Raw genomic sequence first — 17,244 nt, forward strand, 5'->3', positions numbered from 1 at the left:
TTTATGTCAAACCAGTGTTGTGCACAGCTGGACACTTTAATCAGGGGAAGTTCCAGGAATTAATGGGAACAACTTACCAAGTGAATTTGGGGAATTTCTAAACTGAGGTATTGCACTGGCAAAGCCTGATTCCAATTGCCCATAAAAGGCTGGATATAAAGAAGCCTGGTATTTTTTACAAGTGTATCTACCCTTTACAATGGCCTGCAAGGTTCATGCACCATTTAAGCCTCACTCAGGTGCTCTGACTGGATTTAAGTGAAGAATAGGTCTCGCACTCTCCTTTTGCTACTACTACAGTCTTTAGTAAAGGTTATGGATTCAGGAGTTTCACTTGTGGCCATCACTGCCAGACTATTGTAAAAGAGTACGTAACTGCAACCTAAGTTATATTTTATTTGAAATATAATATTTTTCACTCTCTCTCCCTTTTAAGTTGCTTTACCTTAATTATGATACTGTAGAAGCATAAAGAAAAAAAAATCCAACATACTTAACATATTCAAGGCTTGAACATTCTTCAATTAGCTTCGCAACGTATTTGGCTCCAACATCAGTGATCTGATTGTTGTATAAGCTTGAAGGAAAATCACATTGGTAAAAGTAGGTTATCCATGCTGTTACTTTAATATTTACATCCTGAATGTTTTATAATGCACATGCAGCATCTATCTTTTTTGTATGTCTCTGTACATACTCACAATTGCTTGCACTTCCATTTTGATGTAGAACTAATACTTTGAAGGGCTAGATATAAAATACAAGGAGATCAGACTGCAATTCACGGGGAAATATTTAAATATTTTTTTAAATAAATAGCCTCCCCAGGCAAACAAAGCTTCTCTTTATTCCTGTGTTAGCAGAAATAATATTGCATAAGTCAGGAGAGAAGTCACCAAAAAAATGTTTCTAGTCTTTTAGAAGTCATAAAATCCCCTTGCAAATATTACTGAAGATCAGATGCCTCAGCACATGCACTTACAGTAGGGCACTGGAGGAAGGACACGATTCTTGGTATTTATGCTAAATTTTCAAAAAGTCATTTTCATGTAGTCACTTAACCAAGAATGGGAAGTCAGAGCTAACAGGCCTACTAGCTTCTACTTGATGAAGAGCTCATCAAGGTCTTAAAAAAGCTGCTACTTTATATATGAAAATCACGACTGCACAAAAGGGAATCATGAAAATGACACCCTGAAACATCATGTTTCTGATCCTCAGTCTCCATCAAGCTGTATCGTCTTTGCATATTTGAAATAAATCAGTTTACAGCAGAGAAAGTGGAAGGCTCTAGCTGTGAAGCTGAGCATGCCCACGCAGTTCAGTAACCTGACAATGATCTGCACTGTGTTATGGAAGGGCTTGACGTCAGTGGGATACCATCCTGTGAGCCAATGTCATGGGAGAGGAAGCTTCTCCTGAAAAGCTGTTACAGGGCAGCAGCTGAATCATGTCTGACACAAAATGCTGCCTTGCTTGTGTTCAGTAAATGAGGAGAAAACTTTGGTTTCCACCCTGCCTTTGCTGTGACAGCACCGTTAGCACTGTAGTTTTATTATCTAGTATCAATATCTAGTGTTTTGTTCCCAATTGGCACATACCCCAAGAAGGTCAAAATTTGGTATTTGGAGAGTTCTTCATACAGGATCCTTACTCCATGATCTGTGATTTGATTTACGCTGAGCCTGAAATGAGAGGAAAGAAAACAGAGTTTGAATCAATACAGATTACAAGCATTCATCACCCATGAGTTAATGCATGATTGCAGGTCTACGCAATTCCCGCTGACATTTTAATAGGTCCTTATGCCACATATTAAAAACCATTAAGGGAAATGTGAACTCAGTTTTACATGGTTCACTTTAAAAACAAAACAGAAATCCCCAGACCTCCAAGGCAATGATCTGGAAGCTGTCCATAGGACTGAAAACAAAATGCAATAGGTCAGAAACCAGAGACAAAAACCCCATCCTCCTCCCAGGCTCCTCCCACCCTCTGTGATTGCAGAAAGAAATTCTAACTGGTATCCTAACAAAAGCTAGTTTTTCAAGCCTCTCTTCCTGCAACCTTCTCTCTGGGTACCTAGCGAAAACCGGGCATATTGAAGGTCACAACACATTCAGGCTCTGCTGGATAAAGGTTGTAAAAAGCTCTGGCCAGGAAATGGAACTGCAGTCTCAAGGGTGTGCTGAATGCTTCTAATTTTATTGTCCCAATCAGACACAAAACAAATCAATGTGTCAGTCATTCACAGAGTAAAAATACTTCTTTTCATAGTGCTTTTTTTTTAAAAAAAAGAAACTTCTAAAGATTTTTCACCTTGGCCAAATGGACATGTTCCCATGAAACATTTCAAGTCTGATGAATCACATTTTCTAGGAAAAATTGTCCCAGTGGAAACATTTTGACCAGCTTTAGTTTCAACACAAACTCTAAAGCTGAACATTCACTGTTGGGAGCTCCTTATCACCAGCAACTTCCCTGGCTCTCTCTGGTTAGTAACTTGGTCACCCTGAAATGCACTAATACATAGGAGGAATCAGAGGCAACTTCTACAGATCAGAGCAGCCTGCTTCTTTGAAAGGGATGGATGGAGAAATTAGGTTAAACTGGTAGAAACAGCATTTTCTGTCCTGCAGAAATTGGTCATTAGAAATGAAAGTCCTAACATCAGGAAGAGCCAAAAAGACAAAAAGGAACAGACTGGAGATGGTGTTAAGATCACATTGCATACACCATGTTCATGTAATATGGACAGAGAATCAAAGATTGTAATTTTCTTCCTTCTCTTGTCTTACGTACTTATGCCTTTTAATTCCCAAGTTCCCATATTTCTCTCTCTTGGAAAGTCAGTTGTTTGCAATCAACTGGAAAAAAACAGAGTCACTTGCTTTGATTTTTGAAAGGCTTGCGAGGAAAAAAAGCAGAGCAGAGCCAATTAGGAGGAGTAAGTCCAGTTTAAAAAGGGGGGCTGAAGGGGGCTGAAGTAAATAAATTTTAAAGTTTAAATTTTTTATAAATATATTTTATTTATATTTTAGAATTCTATTTTAATTTTTAATTACACTTAGTTTATTTTTAATTATATTTTTATTTATAATTTTGTATTTTTTAAATGAAGTAAAAAAAAAGATACTTGAATTTTCTGGAGTTCTGCACCTGAATGTTTGGACAAACAAGGTATAGCTATATGGCCCAAACCCCAAAGGACTGTAGGTGGAAGAATCTGACCTGAGAGAGGTGGAGTTAGTTCTCTCTAATTACACCAGGCCATGTCCTCCCTCCACACCAGCCCACGGAAATATCACAACTAATACTTCAACTGCATCCCTGATAGAGAACGCTTTTGTTCTATCAAAGCCATACCACCAGGCAGAATGTAAAAGCAAGAAATACACAGCTTTTGATCAGCAGTTACTGTGAATGGTACATCCTCTCTCACCCTGTATGTCCAAGGCCACAGATAGACTCAGGCAGTCTTCAGGTAAAGTAGGAAGTATTTTTGTTTTTTTCCTTTCCCTTAAGCTCTTTCTCCCATAAAAATCCTCTTTTGAGACAAAACAATTTGAGATGGAGCTAGCTAAATCTATAGGCCTAAATAGTTCAGGCTTCTAAGGACTTCTTACCACCCTCTCCACCTGGGATTCAAAATTCACAGCTTGTCCCTGCTGTTCTGACTGAATGAACAAATATTTCAAAAGATTTGAAACTGGCAGACTTTGGGATAGTCAAACCTCTAATCCAAATTGTGCCACTTGTGGCTACTTCCAGTGTTTAGTTTCAGCTCTCAAGACCAAATGCACTTTAATTCCTAGCAGCAGTGAGACTCCTCATCTCTCTCATGCTTCAAGCTGACTTCCTCTAGTCCAGCAATCAGCTTGTGGAACAAATCAAGGACAAGCAAGGACCTGCTTGCACAGAATCCTACCTGATCACTGTGAGTTTGCTGAAACAAGGCAGCAGCTGTTTTACTCCATAGTCATTGATGTTGTTGTTGTCCAAATCCAGAGCCAGGCGCTTTTGAAAGTGATGCACAACAAAAGAAATAGCACTGCAGTCAGCAGAGTAGGCATTGCAGTACGTAAGTTTGATGTAATTGGCACGCATGCGTTTGGCAGCCAACTTCCCCACTTTCTCACTTTGCGTCTCATAAAGGCACCTCAGCATCCAGACAAAGTTGGGCTGCACCTGAATCTGATTGTAGTTTGGAAGCCTGGATCGAGAGAGGCCTTTCAGGTGGGATTTCATGCTCTCCCCAAGGTATGTGATGAGCGTCTTTCTCTTCCTCTTAATGACTGCAGGCAGAACTAAATGTCTGAGGAGCTTCTGCTTGGATCTAGAAAGCAGGCCACAAAGAAAAAGGTTGGTAAAGTGAAAATGTTCATTATTTCGGAAAGGATCCTCCCCTGCCAGTTGTTTTCTCAGCCAAGGAATACGAAGGCAAGTAGGCTGTGCAGTCTCAGTGGAAGAGCATTCATTGAAAAACTTAAGCAACTGCTTGGTACTCACTTTTTCTTCAATAACCAGGAACAAAGCTGTGAAAAAAGACTGAAGGGTTAAGTGCAAGAACTCATAAGTGGACTGATCTTCACAGCCGCGATAACCTTGAACTGTCCTGAGAAAGCCCAATTGCAAATCCTCTTCAGAGATGTTCACTGATGAGACCTCCTCCTGCTCGAAGATAAACAAAGAGTTCTCCATCCCTTTGTACGCAATTTCACCCAAAGCCAGAAGAGTTTCCTTTCTTGATTTGAATGTCTCTGCTTGGCTTCTGGTGTTGTTCTTCAGCAAACTTGTTTTCAGAGATCGGTTCAGATGGACTTCAATCATGACCAAAAATACATCTGTCAATGTAACAGAACAGTCTGGAAGTTCATGGCTGTCAAACATGGAATGGAAGTGTTCATAGCATTTAAAGATAATCCAACAAAATAAAGGCACTGAACACAAACTGCAGAGATTGGGGTTAGCTTCCAATTGGTTCAACACCAGTGTTCGTTGCCCCTCATCTTTGAAAAACATGGCAGTGTATTCCTTCAGATTACCGCTGGAGAACCCACGGAGCAACACTTTCTTTCTAATGATGTTTCTTTCGATCTCTGTTCCTGTTCTCGCTGTAAGAATTTTCCTGGATCCCTTAAGAAGCTTTCCCCTGAGAAGGCTTACCAGCAGCACTAGGGGGTGGATCGGTTCATTGGGTGAGCACATCTCAGGAACACTACTGAGATCAAAGTTAGAATAGATCTCATCAAAGCCGTCAAATGTGAAAAGAACTGTATGAGGGAATTGCAAGATGTGATGGAACACCTCTGCGGGGTCCTGGTCTGGGTAGCAGTTATATTTGAACAAAAGGTCTTTCAAACATATGGCTTCATTTTCTTTAAAGCAGCTAAACATCCTGCACCGGAAACGGAAGAAAAATTTGGCCCCTATATCCAACTCTTGTCTGGCCCAAAGGCTTTGTATCTTTTGCAGCAAGATGGATTTTCCAATTCCTGCATCACCGAAGACATAAATGGTTTCTCCATCTTCATTAATTAGCCCAACTGTATCATCAAAAAGGGCTTCTAATTGAGACACGTTGCCTAGACTCTCATTGGTAAAACTGACCAGCTCCATAATATTATTAGAGTAGATTTCTTCAAGCAGCATCTCTTCCCTCTGAGCATACGACATAACAAACTTCGAGTCCCGTCCCAGTTCATATCTGAGTTTCTGGTAATACCTGCTAACTAAAAAGACAGTGAACTATTACTGAAAAGAGACCAAAGCCTATAGTATATGACCATCTCCCTGGGAAATAAAAGGGAGTGATAAGCTAAAATAATTCTTCTGTAAAACTGGCTCTTTGGCAGATTACTGCTATTTACTTGGCCTGCCATCATTAAACCTTATATACCAAATAGGTTTGTATGGTAAGTGTTCTCACAGGAGACTGGGAAAATTCGGTGCTAATGAAAGAGATATGGATGAGTCACTATTTCCTGGAAGCCAGTACTAACCTCAAGACATTGAAGTACATTAAGGAGCTGCTGTCTTTCAGATGAGACTCAAAGCCAAGGCCCTGACCTCCTTGTTAAAGACTGTCTTACTCCCTGCAAAGGTAGGCCACAGGTTAGTGCCACAGGTTAGTGGCATCTACCTTCTTGCTCTAGCTAAAGCCTACCTGCTGTTTCTATGAGGTAGGTGGTTATTGATTCCTAGCTTGTTTGGTAATTTTTATTTTTGCAAATAAAAGGCATGTGTTTTAGCATCCAGGCCCCAAGCACTTCAAAAGATTTTTTTAAGGTGGTATGACAATAAAAGTCATCGTTATTGTGCTATGTTAGCATGTGCTTTTATTGCAACCGAATCTTCACTTCAGATGGGGCAAAGTGATTCTTGTATTGAAATCCTCTTGAGAGAAAGATATGTATTCCTGCAAGATTTTAATTCTTAATACTTTAATTCTTATAACTCAAAATCTCTTCTAGGAGAATAGAATAATTCAGGCTGGAAGGTACTTCAGGAGGTCTCTAGTCCAACCTCCTGCACAAAGCAGGGTCAGCTATCACATCAGACCAGGTTACTCAGGGCTTTATCTAGACAGGTCTTGAAAACCTCTGAGGATGGAGACTGCACAGCCTCTCTGGGCAACCTGCTTTGTTGCTAGACTGTGCTCCTGGTGAAATATTGGCTATTCCATTGCCAATCCATCACAGGGTTGTTAATACACCATAGCAAAGCCCTAGACAATACTATGACAGGCACAAGGTGGAAGCACCATTATGTCCACAAACAAATGAAGAAAGGGCTTGACTTTAGCAAAACAGGAGATAATATTTCAACATGACTGTTGTGTTATACAGTGGATTATGTGCCTTTTAATTATTTGGCTATGACAGTTAGCAAACAGGGCATAAGCACATTTATTTTCTCCAGCTGTGCCTGCCTAGACTCTCTTATCCTCCTATCAGTTGGTTAGAGTCTCCCACATAGCAGGGTAGTTCGAAAGAAAGGGATATAGCTGCATGTCCTTACCTGGATCTGTATTTTCCACAGGTTTACTATGAATATTTTCTGAAGGCTGGTAACCTATTTCATCCAACCAAGGCTGAAGTTCATAGTAAGCATCAGTGACTTTCTGCAGGACATGGATGAAATATTCTGAAACTTCTTCTCCCTTGCTTTGAACTAAGTCTAGAATTTTGCGAACCTGAAGAAACAACATGTGAAAGGTCATTGATGCACAGCATTTTATCACAGTTACACTTCCAGACTGCTTTAGGATCCTTTTCAGGCTGGAACAGGGGACTGGAATCAAAACTGGTACTTCAGAAAATTGAATTCAAAATCTAGTTCTGAATTTGAACCATCATAAAAATCACTTCCTGTTTGTTTGGATGTTGCAAGAAAGTCAGTTCTTCAGGTTAAGGTCTGAACTTGTAGCTAAGTGCATATGCTAAACACAAAGAAAACAAATAAATACTGCTCCTCAGTAGGGATCCCAAAGGATTTCCTCAGCCTGGCTAGATACCGCAGCTGGAAAGTGTATTTTAAATCTTATGCTGGTTAAAATAAAAAGAAAGAGGAGGTTTCTCAGTGCCCTAAATTCATCCTCTGACTTGTGAGTATCCCAGTCACATTTAGGTTTACCACAGGGTCCAGCCAGATCCAGAGTGGATAGACAGAATGTCCCTTCTCTGGATCCTAATGCAGATCCAGACACCTACAACTTCTTTTTTTTTTAAACACAGCAATCCAGTGCTGCAGGTTCTCTCTGCTATGATGGACTTATTGTCTGCCATCACTACCAAAACTAATGGGTACCAGACAGTAGCTGGAGCAGCTTGGAGCTAACTCAATACCTCTAGAGGCAAGGCAGAGTCTGATCTCTGTGCAGCTAGTACATGATAACCCTCTACAGGACAGATCAGTCATCTGGGGGACCTATTTTGAACAGCTGGATTCTCTTCGTGCTGCAAATTAATCAAGAATTCACTTCTGAAACAGACAAAGGGTTTTCAGAGCCTATGGTCTCCTGGAAGCTTAAAGCAGGATGAAGCACCCATGGGACAGCAAAAAAGAAAAAAGGTATTTTTTGAAAATTTGTCTGCTCTTAAAAGCAAATTTATGCCTTGCAGCGAAGCTCCCATAGAGTCCGCTCTCTGCCTCTGCTTAGACTCCTAATACAAGGTCTTCCACCAGCTTTGCTACGACAATCAGTTATATTATACTGAACAAAAGGAAACAGAGATGATCACACAGTTTGCATTTTTCAGCTTTGACTCTCATAGAGTAAGTGCTGTTTTACCATTTCAACTTGGCAGCAAGAATGATTACTTTATGAAAATCTGCACTGTTAGTAAAGTCCAAGGTCTCTGAATTTTTTATGGTTTGCCTGCTTCTAATTGCGACACTGTTCTGAAGCTGTGTAACTGGTTTGTCAGGGAGACCAGCAAGGAGTTTAAGTCATGATGCAAAGAGCAACTGAGTACATCCGATCATTTTCTCCTATCAAAAGGATAGGAAATAATGTTGTCTGGAAATGATGTCTGAAGACAAACCAAAACTGAAACGTGTCAGGATATACCAATTTTATAAACAAACATTTGCAATGTACACAGGTCTTTAAAGAGAATGGAGAGTGTGCAGATGGATAACGTGCAATCGTTTAGTTTTCAAATAGCATTGAACTCCCTCTCTCCTGCTCTACACCAGGATGATCTGTCCCATGGCATCCTGAAGCAGACTTCCTTGCAGCACTCAGCATGATTGTGAAGGCTTGCGTGCAGTAAGCTGCACTCCAGCAGCCACCACAGCCACCTCCTTATCGGAGGACCAAGCTGCAGCTGGGGGGACAGAAGAGCAATTATCACCCTGCTCATCATTACAACTGCCAGCGGCTGTTACAAGCAGTGCCAGTTGTGCTGGTGACATTTGTCCAGAAGGAACGGGGTGGGGAGACTCCAGTATAACACAGACCGAAAAAGACATTAGAGGTCAAATTACCAGGTAAGCCCATAAAACCCAGGAATAAGCTGAAAGTAACAAAAAGCTCCAGCTGGTTGGTGAAATAAAAAGAATACCTTATCTGCTTGAGTTGGAAACTGGACAACAATCTCTGCATCTTCAGTGGAGAAGTAGTCATTCTTAATCAAGTTGTCAATCAAACACTGCGTGTTTCGGATTTTACTGACCAAAAGTTCTCGGTATACTTTCAGCAAAGCAATGCAGGATGGAAGACTTGCCACTGAAGGCGTTTCCCCAGAAATCTCCAGGTTAGCACAAGGCTGGCCTTCCATAGCTGAGATGGCAAGAGGCTGCTCCGTCTAGCCTCATCTTTGACAAACTGTCCATTTGCAGTGTGGAATCAGCTTGGAGTCAATTCCAGTGAAACAGGCAATTTGTCCTTCACATTACCAAGACTGTAAAAAGTAATTGCACAGAACCTCAATTTAGACATTATCCTATGCAGATACATCCTTCGACTAGCAATCAAACAGCACTTCCAGTCTCTGCATAATACCATTGCCAACTTTATTCAAAAAAATTCTGACTTCTTCCTCAGGTACTTCCATTTATTTGCTCGAGTTTTGGAAAAAATGTACCTACTGCAGGCAGTCTCCTCTGTAATACAAATACTTTACTCAGCTTGCCTCAAACAACAACACTGGCATCTGCTTTATTAGCTGCCTGTTCTTAGTGCATAATTGAATGTTTTTTATTAGCTTTTCATGTTTCAATAGACAAAACAGGGCATCTGTCCAAACACAACTGGACAAGGAAATAAATGGAATAAAATTATACTTCTTAGCAATTAATTCTGTAGGAATTAATTCATAGTAGCAATTCACTTTGCTTCTTCTTTATTACAACAGTCCCTGTGTAAAATTTTGCCAACAGGATAACTGTCCCTGTAAGTGAGGCCTTGTGAACTCTGAGACCATTTTAGCTAAACTAAGAGCATTTAGCTTCAGGGCAGGTCTGAGCGGCAGTATGAGACTGTGGGAAAACCACTGCTCAGATGCTGATGTTAAGGGGGCCAAGAGTGAAACGATGCTAACAGTGAAAATACTGCTGTAGATTTCAGAGCTAAAACACCACTTACATGCCCAGAGCACTTCCTACCTCTTACGGCTACTGTCTCAGATAGTATGTAAAACAGGGAAAATGCCACTACATTGGTTTAATTTGGTTAATTTTATCAAAGTTGGAGCTAGAAATATAGCTTTTCTGGATCTCAAGAATAACAATGTTACGGCAAGGACTGCAATTAGTAATTGTAAATATATAAGAACTCATCTCTAGGGATTCACAAAAAAATCAGGACCTCTACTTGAGCAGGAATTGCACAGAATAGCTAAATTCACAGGCTTTTTCCCCATATGATGAACTAGGCCTGGAAGATGGCATGACAATTCATATTCATTATTGGACTGGGCATCCGTCCCCCTCTGTCTTCATAAAGGCAAGGGACTGCACACAATGCAGCTCGTAATGAAGACATCAATTTGAAATCTGTGCAAAACAGTTATGCCTGAATGCCCAGTCTCAGCCCATGTATGCACACCTAGAGACACAACGTGATCATTAATTCAGACAGCTGTGCGCTCAGGAAAACCCCTCGCTGCTGTAGAGATGTTGTGTAGAATTGGTACTTGTTAGCATGGATGCTCTCTTCCTGTCTGCAAATATATATACTGTGTATGCCCTCATTCTCCATACCAGCTCTTGGGAGCTCTTTTGAACTGGCCATTTATTGTCATTTTTCTTTCAAGGCATAAAGCAGTAGGAACAAGGAATACATCCCTCCCCAGTGTTACTGAACAGTTTTTTGAATTCCAGTTAATATAACCACAGAGTAGGCATGAAGTTATATTGTAATTACGATTCAAAATGATGTTCATTTAGTTCCTATTTAGGTTCAGACCCCATGCATATGATTTCCCATGCACAAAGGTGACTTTTTACAAGATTACTACTGACTCACCTCCACAAAGCAACTGAGAATTTGCATGATTAATATGAATTACTGGCACCCTACAATAACAGGGTGAAAAGTACAGTTGACGCAGCAGGTCCAGGGAGGTTTGGAAGAACATTCTTAGATTCTGCATTACAGTCATATTAAAAAAAAGAAACCATTCCTCAAGAACTCTGTAAAGGTGTCAGCTCTGCTGCTTCAAAACGCTTGCAATTTCCCAAGACATTTACAGTGATGGCAAACTTTTCAGCTCCTCTCCAGCACTCCCCAGACAAAGTATAGCTACAGCCTTCCAGCTCAGAGGTTCTGCTAGGTGACCTGCTACTGGCACAAACTCGTCACTATGGGGTTTGCACCCCAGAAGCTGCAGTCTGCATCAGTGCAGTTGTGCTGCTTGAAGCTGGAGGAAGACACAATTTGTGCTATTGCATCTTAGTGACACGGCCTATCTACATTAATGACCACAGTGCAAACCAGACTAGCTCCTCTGATTTCAAGGAACCAATAGGTCCTACCTCATGGTTGCTGATCTGCACAGATACAGATGATAACTACATTGAGAGATGAGCCTTCGGATGGCCAGGACCAGGCAAATCCCTAGCACAACCATTCTGGATCAAAGCCAACTGAAAAACTGCAAAACTCCTTTAACCAAATGGAATGTAACCAAGTGTAAACTTTCTCATCACATGAGTAAGTGACTGCATGTACTCAGACAAATCAATCTTTCATTACACTATTCACATGACCCACCAGATGAACTGGCTGATTTCTGAGTCACTCAGCTTCCTAGAAGCCACACAGGCACATCTCTTTGTTCAAGAAAGCTCATTTCATAAATGAACTCTATCATGAAGACCAAGCAATGTTGAAAACATCATTTACTCTAAAGCTTTTGCAAGCTTTTAGTTAAAGAGATATGGCCACCTTAAAACACATGCAAAAGAAACATTAAACCTTTTCTTTCAAGATATTGTGTCTACCCGACATTTTCTGCTTGCTTTTGTTGTTCTAGGACCACATTACACTAATGCATTTTCTTTCTTCCTGGTTTGTGGGGAAAACTGAGGCAAACATCCAGGAAACCATAGTATTGAACCAAAGTGATGTCACCTGTACAAAATAAATAGAAATATTTTCTTTACTCTTTCAGGTCCATCTACAAAGACGGTAAGAAAAGAAAGAAGAAATAAAGTGAAAAAACACGAAAAAGAAAACATGGGAAGACCAGCAGTCTCAGAGATGCCCACACTACATCTAACTAAGTCCAAGTCAATAGAGAATTTGGTTGCTCTTGGAAGGGGTATGAATATGTGCACTGCAAAAGAGCACGTTCTCTTCCACACAGTGTGATCTGAAACCAGTGGACAAACAAGAGAGGAATCAGAAAAGAATATAAGGTGAGACTAAGCATCAAGGGAGAGAAGGACAAAGAGCAAAAATGCAGAGCAAGGAAGTCAGAGCTGGCAATGTGAAGTCAGTGCACAATGATGTACTCAGTGATATTTTCAGTGGCAATATTAACTTTGAGAGAAAAAAGAACATTTGATATTGGAGAAAACAGTAATTTACACTCATTTCTTTTAACAGAAAAATGGGAAATTTCCACTATCCACAGATTGAGAAAAAGTAACATTGCACCAGTGACTAACACGTTAACTAGAGTTGGAACAAAAATGCTTCCCGTCACAAGCAGTTAATAGCAAGGCAGGTACGTGCATGTTTGTAGCAAACTGCATCAGCACATAAAGAAACTTCAGGTCCTATTCAGACTAAAGTAACACAAAAATTTTCTACAGTAGCAACCCTAAGTGCAATAGCACCTAAAAGTTCCGCTCAGTGTAAGAAACATGCTGGGATGGCTTTGCTTGTTCTCTTGAAAAAAGGCAGTCATTGTCCAGAAGATTCTGACATACACAATTCAGTTTTGCTAGCTTCATTTTTTTGAAACACGAGGCCAGTGTGTTGACATCATGAGGGCTCTAACTTATCCATTTGTCCATCATCTCTTTCTCTGGAAAGAGTCCTGTAGGGGTTTACCATGAGTCTTTTGAGCGGTGGATCACACGATTACAATGTACTCAGTCTCTTATTATAAGGATCTCTTCGTTTTACAATGCTAGGTTACGCACACGCTATGCTTAAAGGTGAACTGAAAATGCTTATGCAGCTTAGCAATACATGGTGAAAGCATTTGTTTGGTGGACCATGAAGTGTATATAATGTTCTTTCCCTTATCTTGGCCACTCCAGTTGCTGGATTCAATTCCAGGGCAATTCTTGCGATTGACATGACATCAGTCATGGGAATGCTGGTAGAAAAGACTGGTGCCTACATTAATGCAAGATTAGTGCATTGACCAGAGTCTAAAAACATCTACTGTTGACAACACTGCCTCTTTTAACAACTGTTCCATTTCTGAAAGAGCTAGTGAATTATATCATGTTTTGAATGCCACCTTGAGCCTTTTAGGATCCTTCTGAAGACATCACTAAGTTAAGATAAAGGGAGAGCATCTGCTCTAACAGCAGCAGCTTGTTAATACATCTATTTATAGAAATGAATATTAGTGCTGAGATATGTACGTGGAGTACGCAGCTGACAGGCCACAACGTGGGGAGAAAGGGAAAATTTCATAAGCCCGATACAGCAGCTGAAACAGCAGAAGACCTAAGGAGGAATGGAGAGAAATGATACCTGGATGAAGCAGGAGGGTAGTATGAGTAGACAAGGGGACAGAAATGTATGGTGAAAACCTTCCTTTCTGGGAACAACATGGATATGTTGTTCATGTGGGGAGAAATAAAAAATAATGGCTTACTCAAGGGCCTGCCAGTGATGTTGGAGAGGAAATACAGTTACTCACTTTGAGGAGAGCAGTTTCAGTCAAGTGAAGAAGAGAGAAAACAGACTACCAGGAATTACAAAGCACTAGAGAGCAGAGTGCTCACCCAGCAATTGTCAAGGCAAAGAGGAGACAGGAAAGAGTCTTGGACAAATGAAGTGTCAATGGGGATCTGAAGGAGGTGAGAGGCAATAGTAAGACTGGCAAGAGAGGCATATGATAAGCCTGCATAACCGAGAATAACAAAGAGGAAGTAAGAGGGGTATCAGGCCAGGGATAAGGAGGGAAATGAAAAAGGGAAATGAAATTTGTTATAGTAGGAGGTACAGTAAAAGTATCAGTGCTTACAGCAAGGTTTTGTATTATCTATGTCAATAAACTGCAGAAGCATTGATGGAAAAAGGCAATGGCACTTTTATCTAGTGGTTCTACTGACTTCCCTCTATTTTAAAATCCTCAGCGTTGTGCAACTATATAGACACATACTTTCTGGCCCTGCCCTTCTCACATCCTCTTTTTGCTAAGATCGTCATGCTCTCCTATTGAAACTCCTATGCCTGTTCAACTGTCAGAGCTGCAAGTCTTCTGACAGTGAAGAATATACTAATTTACTGCATCTTTTTATCACAGTGGGGTCTTACTGAGGTCCTAATGTACATGCCGTAGGTAAAGAGGCTGAAGGATCTTAGGACAGCTAAAAAACATTTCTGCATTTGGGTAAACTAACGAATTAACCCCTCACTGAGCTGGTTGCTCCCAAGGAGATTGTGTGAGATGAAGCAGCAAAGCCAATAAAAAGTGCAAGTTAATTAACAACTCTCCTTTAAAGCATCTGATTTAAGACCAAACTGGATTATCTCTGAAAAGCTGAAAACTCGGCCCATATTACTTCTTCTCTATCTTCCTGTCCTGACAAAACCGTTTCTCTAAGTTCCCTGTGAAGAGCAGCCCTATGCCATATAACTAGCTATCAGCCAACAGCTGGCATGTCTTCAGGGTTTGCACAGCACCTTGTAGCCAGCTCTTGCAAGGACGACAGCTGAGCACGTGCATAAATCTTGGTGCCAGGGCCAGCGGAGCCTTTCAGAGACTCTCCCCTATCTGTTGATGCAGCCTTCTGACAGCAGTATTCAAAGTGCAACCACTCTTAAAGAGGTGGCTCTAGGAAAACAGTGCTGTTTCACATCAGAGTCTGTGCCCTTTGCGTCTCCAGGTCAGATCTGTTCCCTGACAAGAGCTATTTTTCAGTGCTAACCCTCCCACCACAGAGTCACTACAACAAGAGGAGAACTAGAGATCTTGACATGCTTTTTCATTAATAACAGCAGTTTAAACTAAGGCCAGCCTAAACTCAACTATTTGCTATCTCTAGAAGAGACAGAAGAGAGACTGATTTTCTGCATCCAATTTGAAGCGTGCCACAGTAGCCAGTCCTTTAATATAGCAAATAAATAAGAGAGAATATATTTCCCCACAGCATTAGTTTTAGAGAGTTACTGTTTCTGACTGTAATCTCACTTTTAAAAGAACCTCAAGTATTTTAGATAGTACAAGAACAGTAAAACAACAGACAGACATTGGAGGCAACTGGGTACGTATATCCATGTGAAAAGTCTGCATGTCTGGATGAGAAGTGATGCAAAGTATTTCCCAGAGGTAAGAAAAACACAGCCTTTTATTTTTGTAACACAAATGGTGCATTAGTAGAGTTTGCACAGAGTCCCTGTACATCTTAATGATCTCAAATAATATTCTGTATCTGCTGTTAAAGTGCATTCATCATACCCCAGTTTACAATCTCAGGGTAACTATTATAATCGATGCTACTTATGTCAATAAATGTCCTGGGAGCCATACACTAACTTCACACTAGCGTAAATCTATTACAGCTCCTGTGGTTTTGCATTGCTTTGGGGTCACTGAGATCAGCATCTTTCTGTGATTTTTTTTCTCTCTCCTTTGATTGTAGCAAAAGCTTTTGTAGCCACTCCTAGTTGTCTGAAGAGCAGCAGATATAAAAAACACAGAAGAAACTATTTCTGCCTGCACCTGGTAGACTGAGAAGCTTTTGTGTATAAAAGGCCCATGCTTTTAAACAAATATTCATATCCTTGGCAGGTTTTGCTGCTACATTTCCTAGTAGTATACTTTTAAGCAAATCAGGCCTTACATTCCAGACCTGGATGAATTAACAAATCACTGTTAAAAGATTTTACATGTCTTCCTGGTAACTCCTTTCTGGCTGGTTTCAGGGAAACCTTTCACAGGAAGGAGCCACTACTAAAAAACAAAGAAATTACCTTCAGTCAGAGGGGTCTTGGGTTTTGGGCGCTGAATTCTGTAATTAAAGCTGTAAAAGTAATTCTCTGAATTGCATTGACGTTTAGGAAGCAAAGCCCTGTGGCCTAAAACGTACCTCTGCGCAAGCCGGGTTATACACACAGACTTACAGACAAGTTTACTTGTCTGGCTTTTTACTTCTTTTTTTTTAATCTGTTGTTCCAGGAAAGGAGAGGAAAGGAGAGGAAAGGAGAGGAAAGGAGAGGAAAGGAGAGGAAAGGAGAGGAAAGGAGAGGAAAGGAGAGGAAAGGAGAGGAAAGGAAGGAATGAGCTGTGCCAAGCGCTAAGAGACCCCTTCTCCCCCGCTCCCGCGCCGCGCCGCTCCCGGCCACGTCTCCTGCCGGGGGCCGCGGGTCTCCGCCGGCGCCACCGAGCGTGGCCCCGGCTCCCGCCGCCCGCGGCTGCTCCGCAGGGCGAAACCCCCCGCTCGGGGCCGGCTCGCCCCGGGCCCCCGCGGCGAGGGCAGGGCCCTGCTGGAGAAACCCCAAACCCGCCGCTTTTCCACCCCCCAAGAAGCACCGAAACCCTCTCAAAAAACAACCAACCAAACAACCGCGTTTCGGGTCACCCCCCCCGCCCCGCGCTGCTCCCTCCGGCCAGGCCGCAGGCGGAGGCCTCGCCTCGCCTCACCCCCCCCCCCCCAACGGGGGGTGAGACCCCGCGGGTCACCCCGCACTCACCGCGCCGCCGGACAGGGACGGGGCGAAGGGCGGCGCGGCGCGGGGGGCGGCGCTGGGGGAGGCCGAGGCCGCTCCCGCCCCGCTCCCGCCCCGCCGGCAGCGCCCGCCCCCCGCGCGGCCCCGTCTCCCCCCGCAGCCACGCGCGGGACGGGCGCCTCCCCCCCCGGGAAAGGTTCATGCGGCGAAGACAAGGTGAGTCTGTTACTTTGTGATTTTTTCCCCAGCTTAGGCAGCCGCGCAGTGACGCCGATTGTATCAAGGGAAAAGCATGCACCGCAGCGGGTAACTCGGAGTTCAGTCCTTTTGCATCTTTCAGGCGGCAACCCTCCCCCCCGCAGACTAACTGCAGGGAGTGCCGAGGACCGTAAGGGCTGTAAATCGTACAAGAGCCTCCAGTGTTGCAGGAGATTGTC

General features: G+C 42.1%; 1 protein-coding gene across 3 annotated transcripts in view; it reads right to left on the reverse strand.

The window, feature by feature from the left end:
• NOD1 (nucleotide binding oligomerization domain containing 1) overlaps positions 1-16,856 on the reverse strand; it is a 30,464-nt gene extending 13,608 nt beyond the window's left edge. For all 3 annotated transcript variants that reach the window (XM_067291431.1, XM_067291430.1, XM_067291432.1), the window contains exons 1-6: positions 16,832-16,856; positions 9,069-9,407; positions 7,021-7,195; positions 3,929-5,732; positions 1,602-1,685; positions 494-577 (exon numbers count right to left, since the gene is read on the reverse strand). In XM_067291431.1, coding sequence (XP_067147532.1) covers positions 494-577; positions 1,602-1,685; positions 3,929-5,732; positions 7,021-7,195; positions 9,069-9,284 — 2,363 coding nt within the window. In that variant the 5' untranslated portion in view covers positions 9,285-9,407; positions 16,832-16,856. The remainder of the gene's footprint in view (positions 1-493; positions 578-1,601; positions 1,686-3,928; positions 5,733-7,020; positions 7,196-9,068; positions 9,408-16,831) is intronic.
• Positions 16,857-17,244: the final 388 nt, after the last annotated feature.

The sequence above is a fragment of the Apteryx mantelli genome, chromosome 2 (assembly GCF_036417845.1).
Source record: "Apteryx mantelli isolate bAptMan1 chromosome 2, bAptMan1.hap1, whole genome shotgun sequence".
In the NCBI taxonomy this organism is placed as follows: Eukaryota; Metazoa; Chordata; class Aves; order Apterygiformes; family Apterygidae; genus Apteryx; species Apteryx mantelli.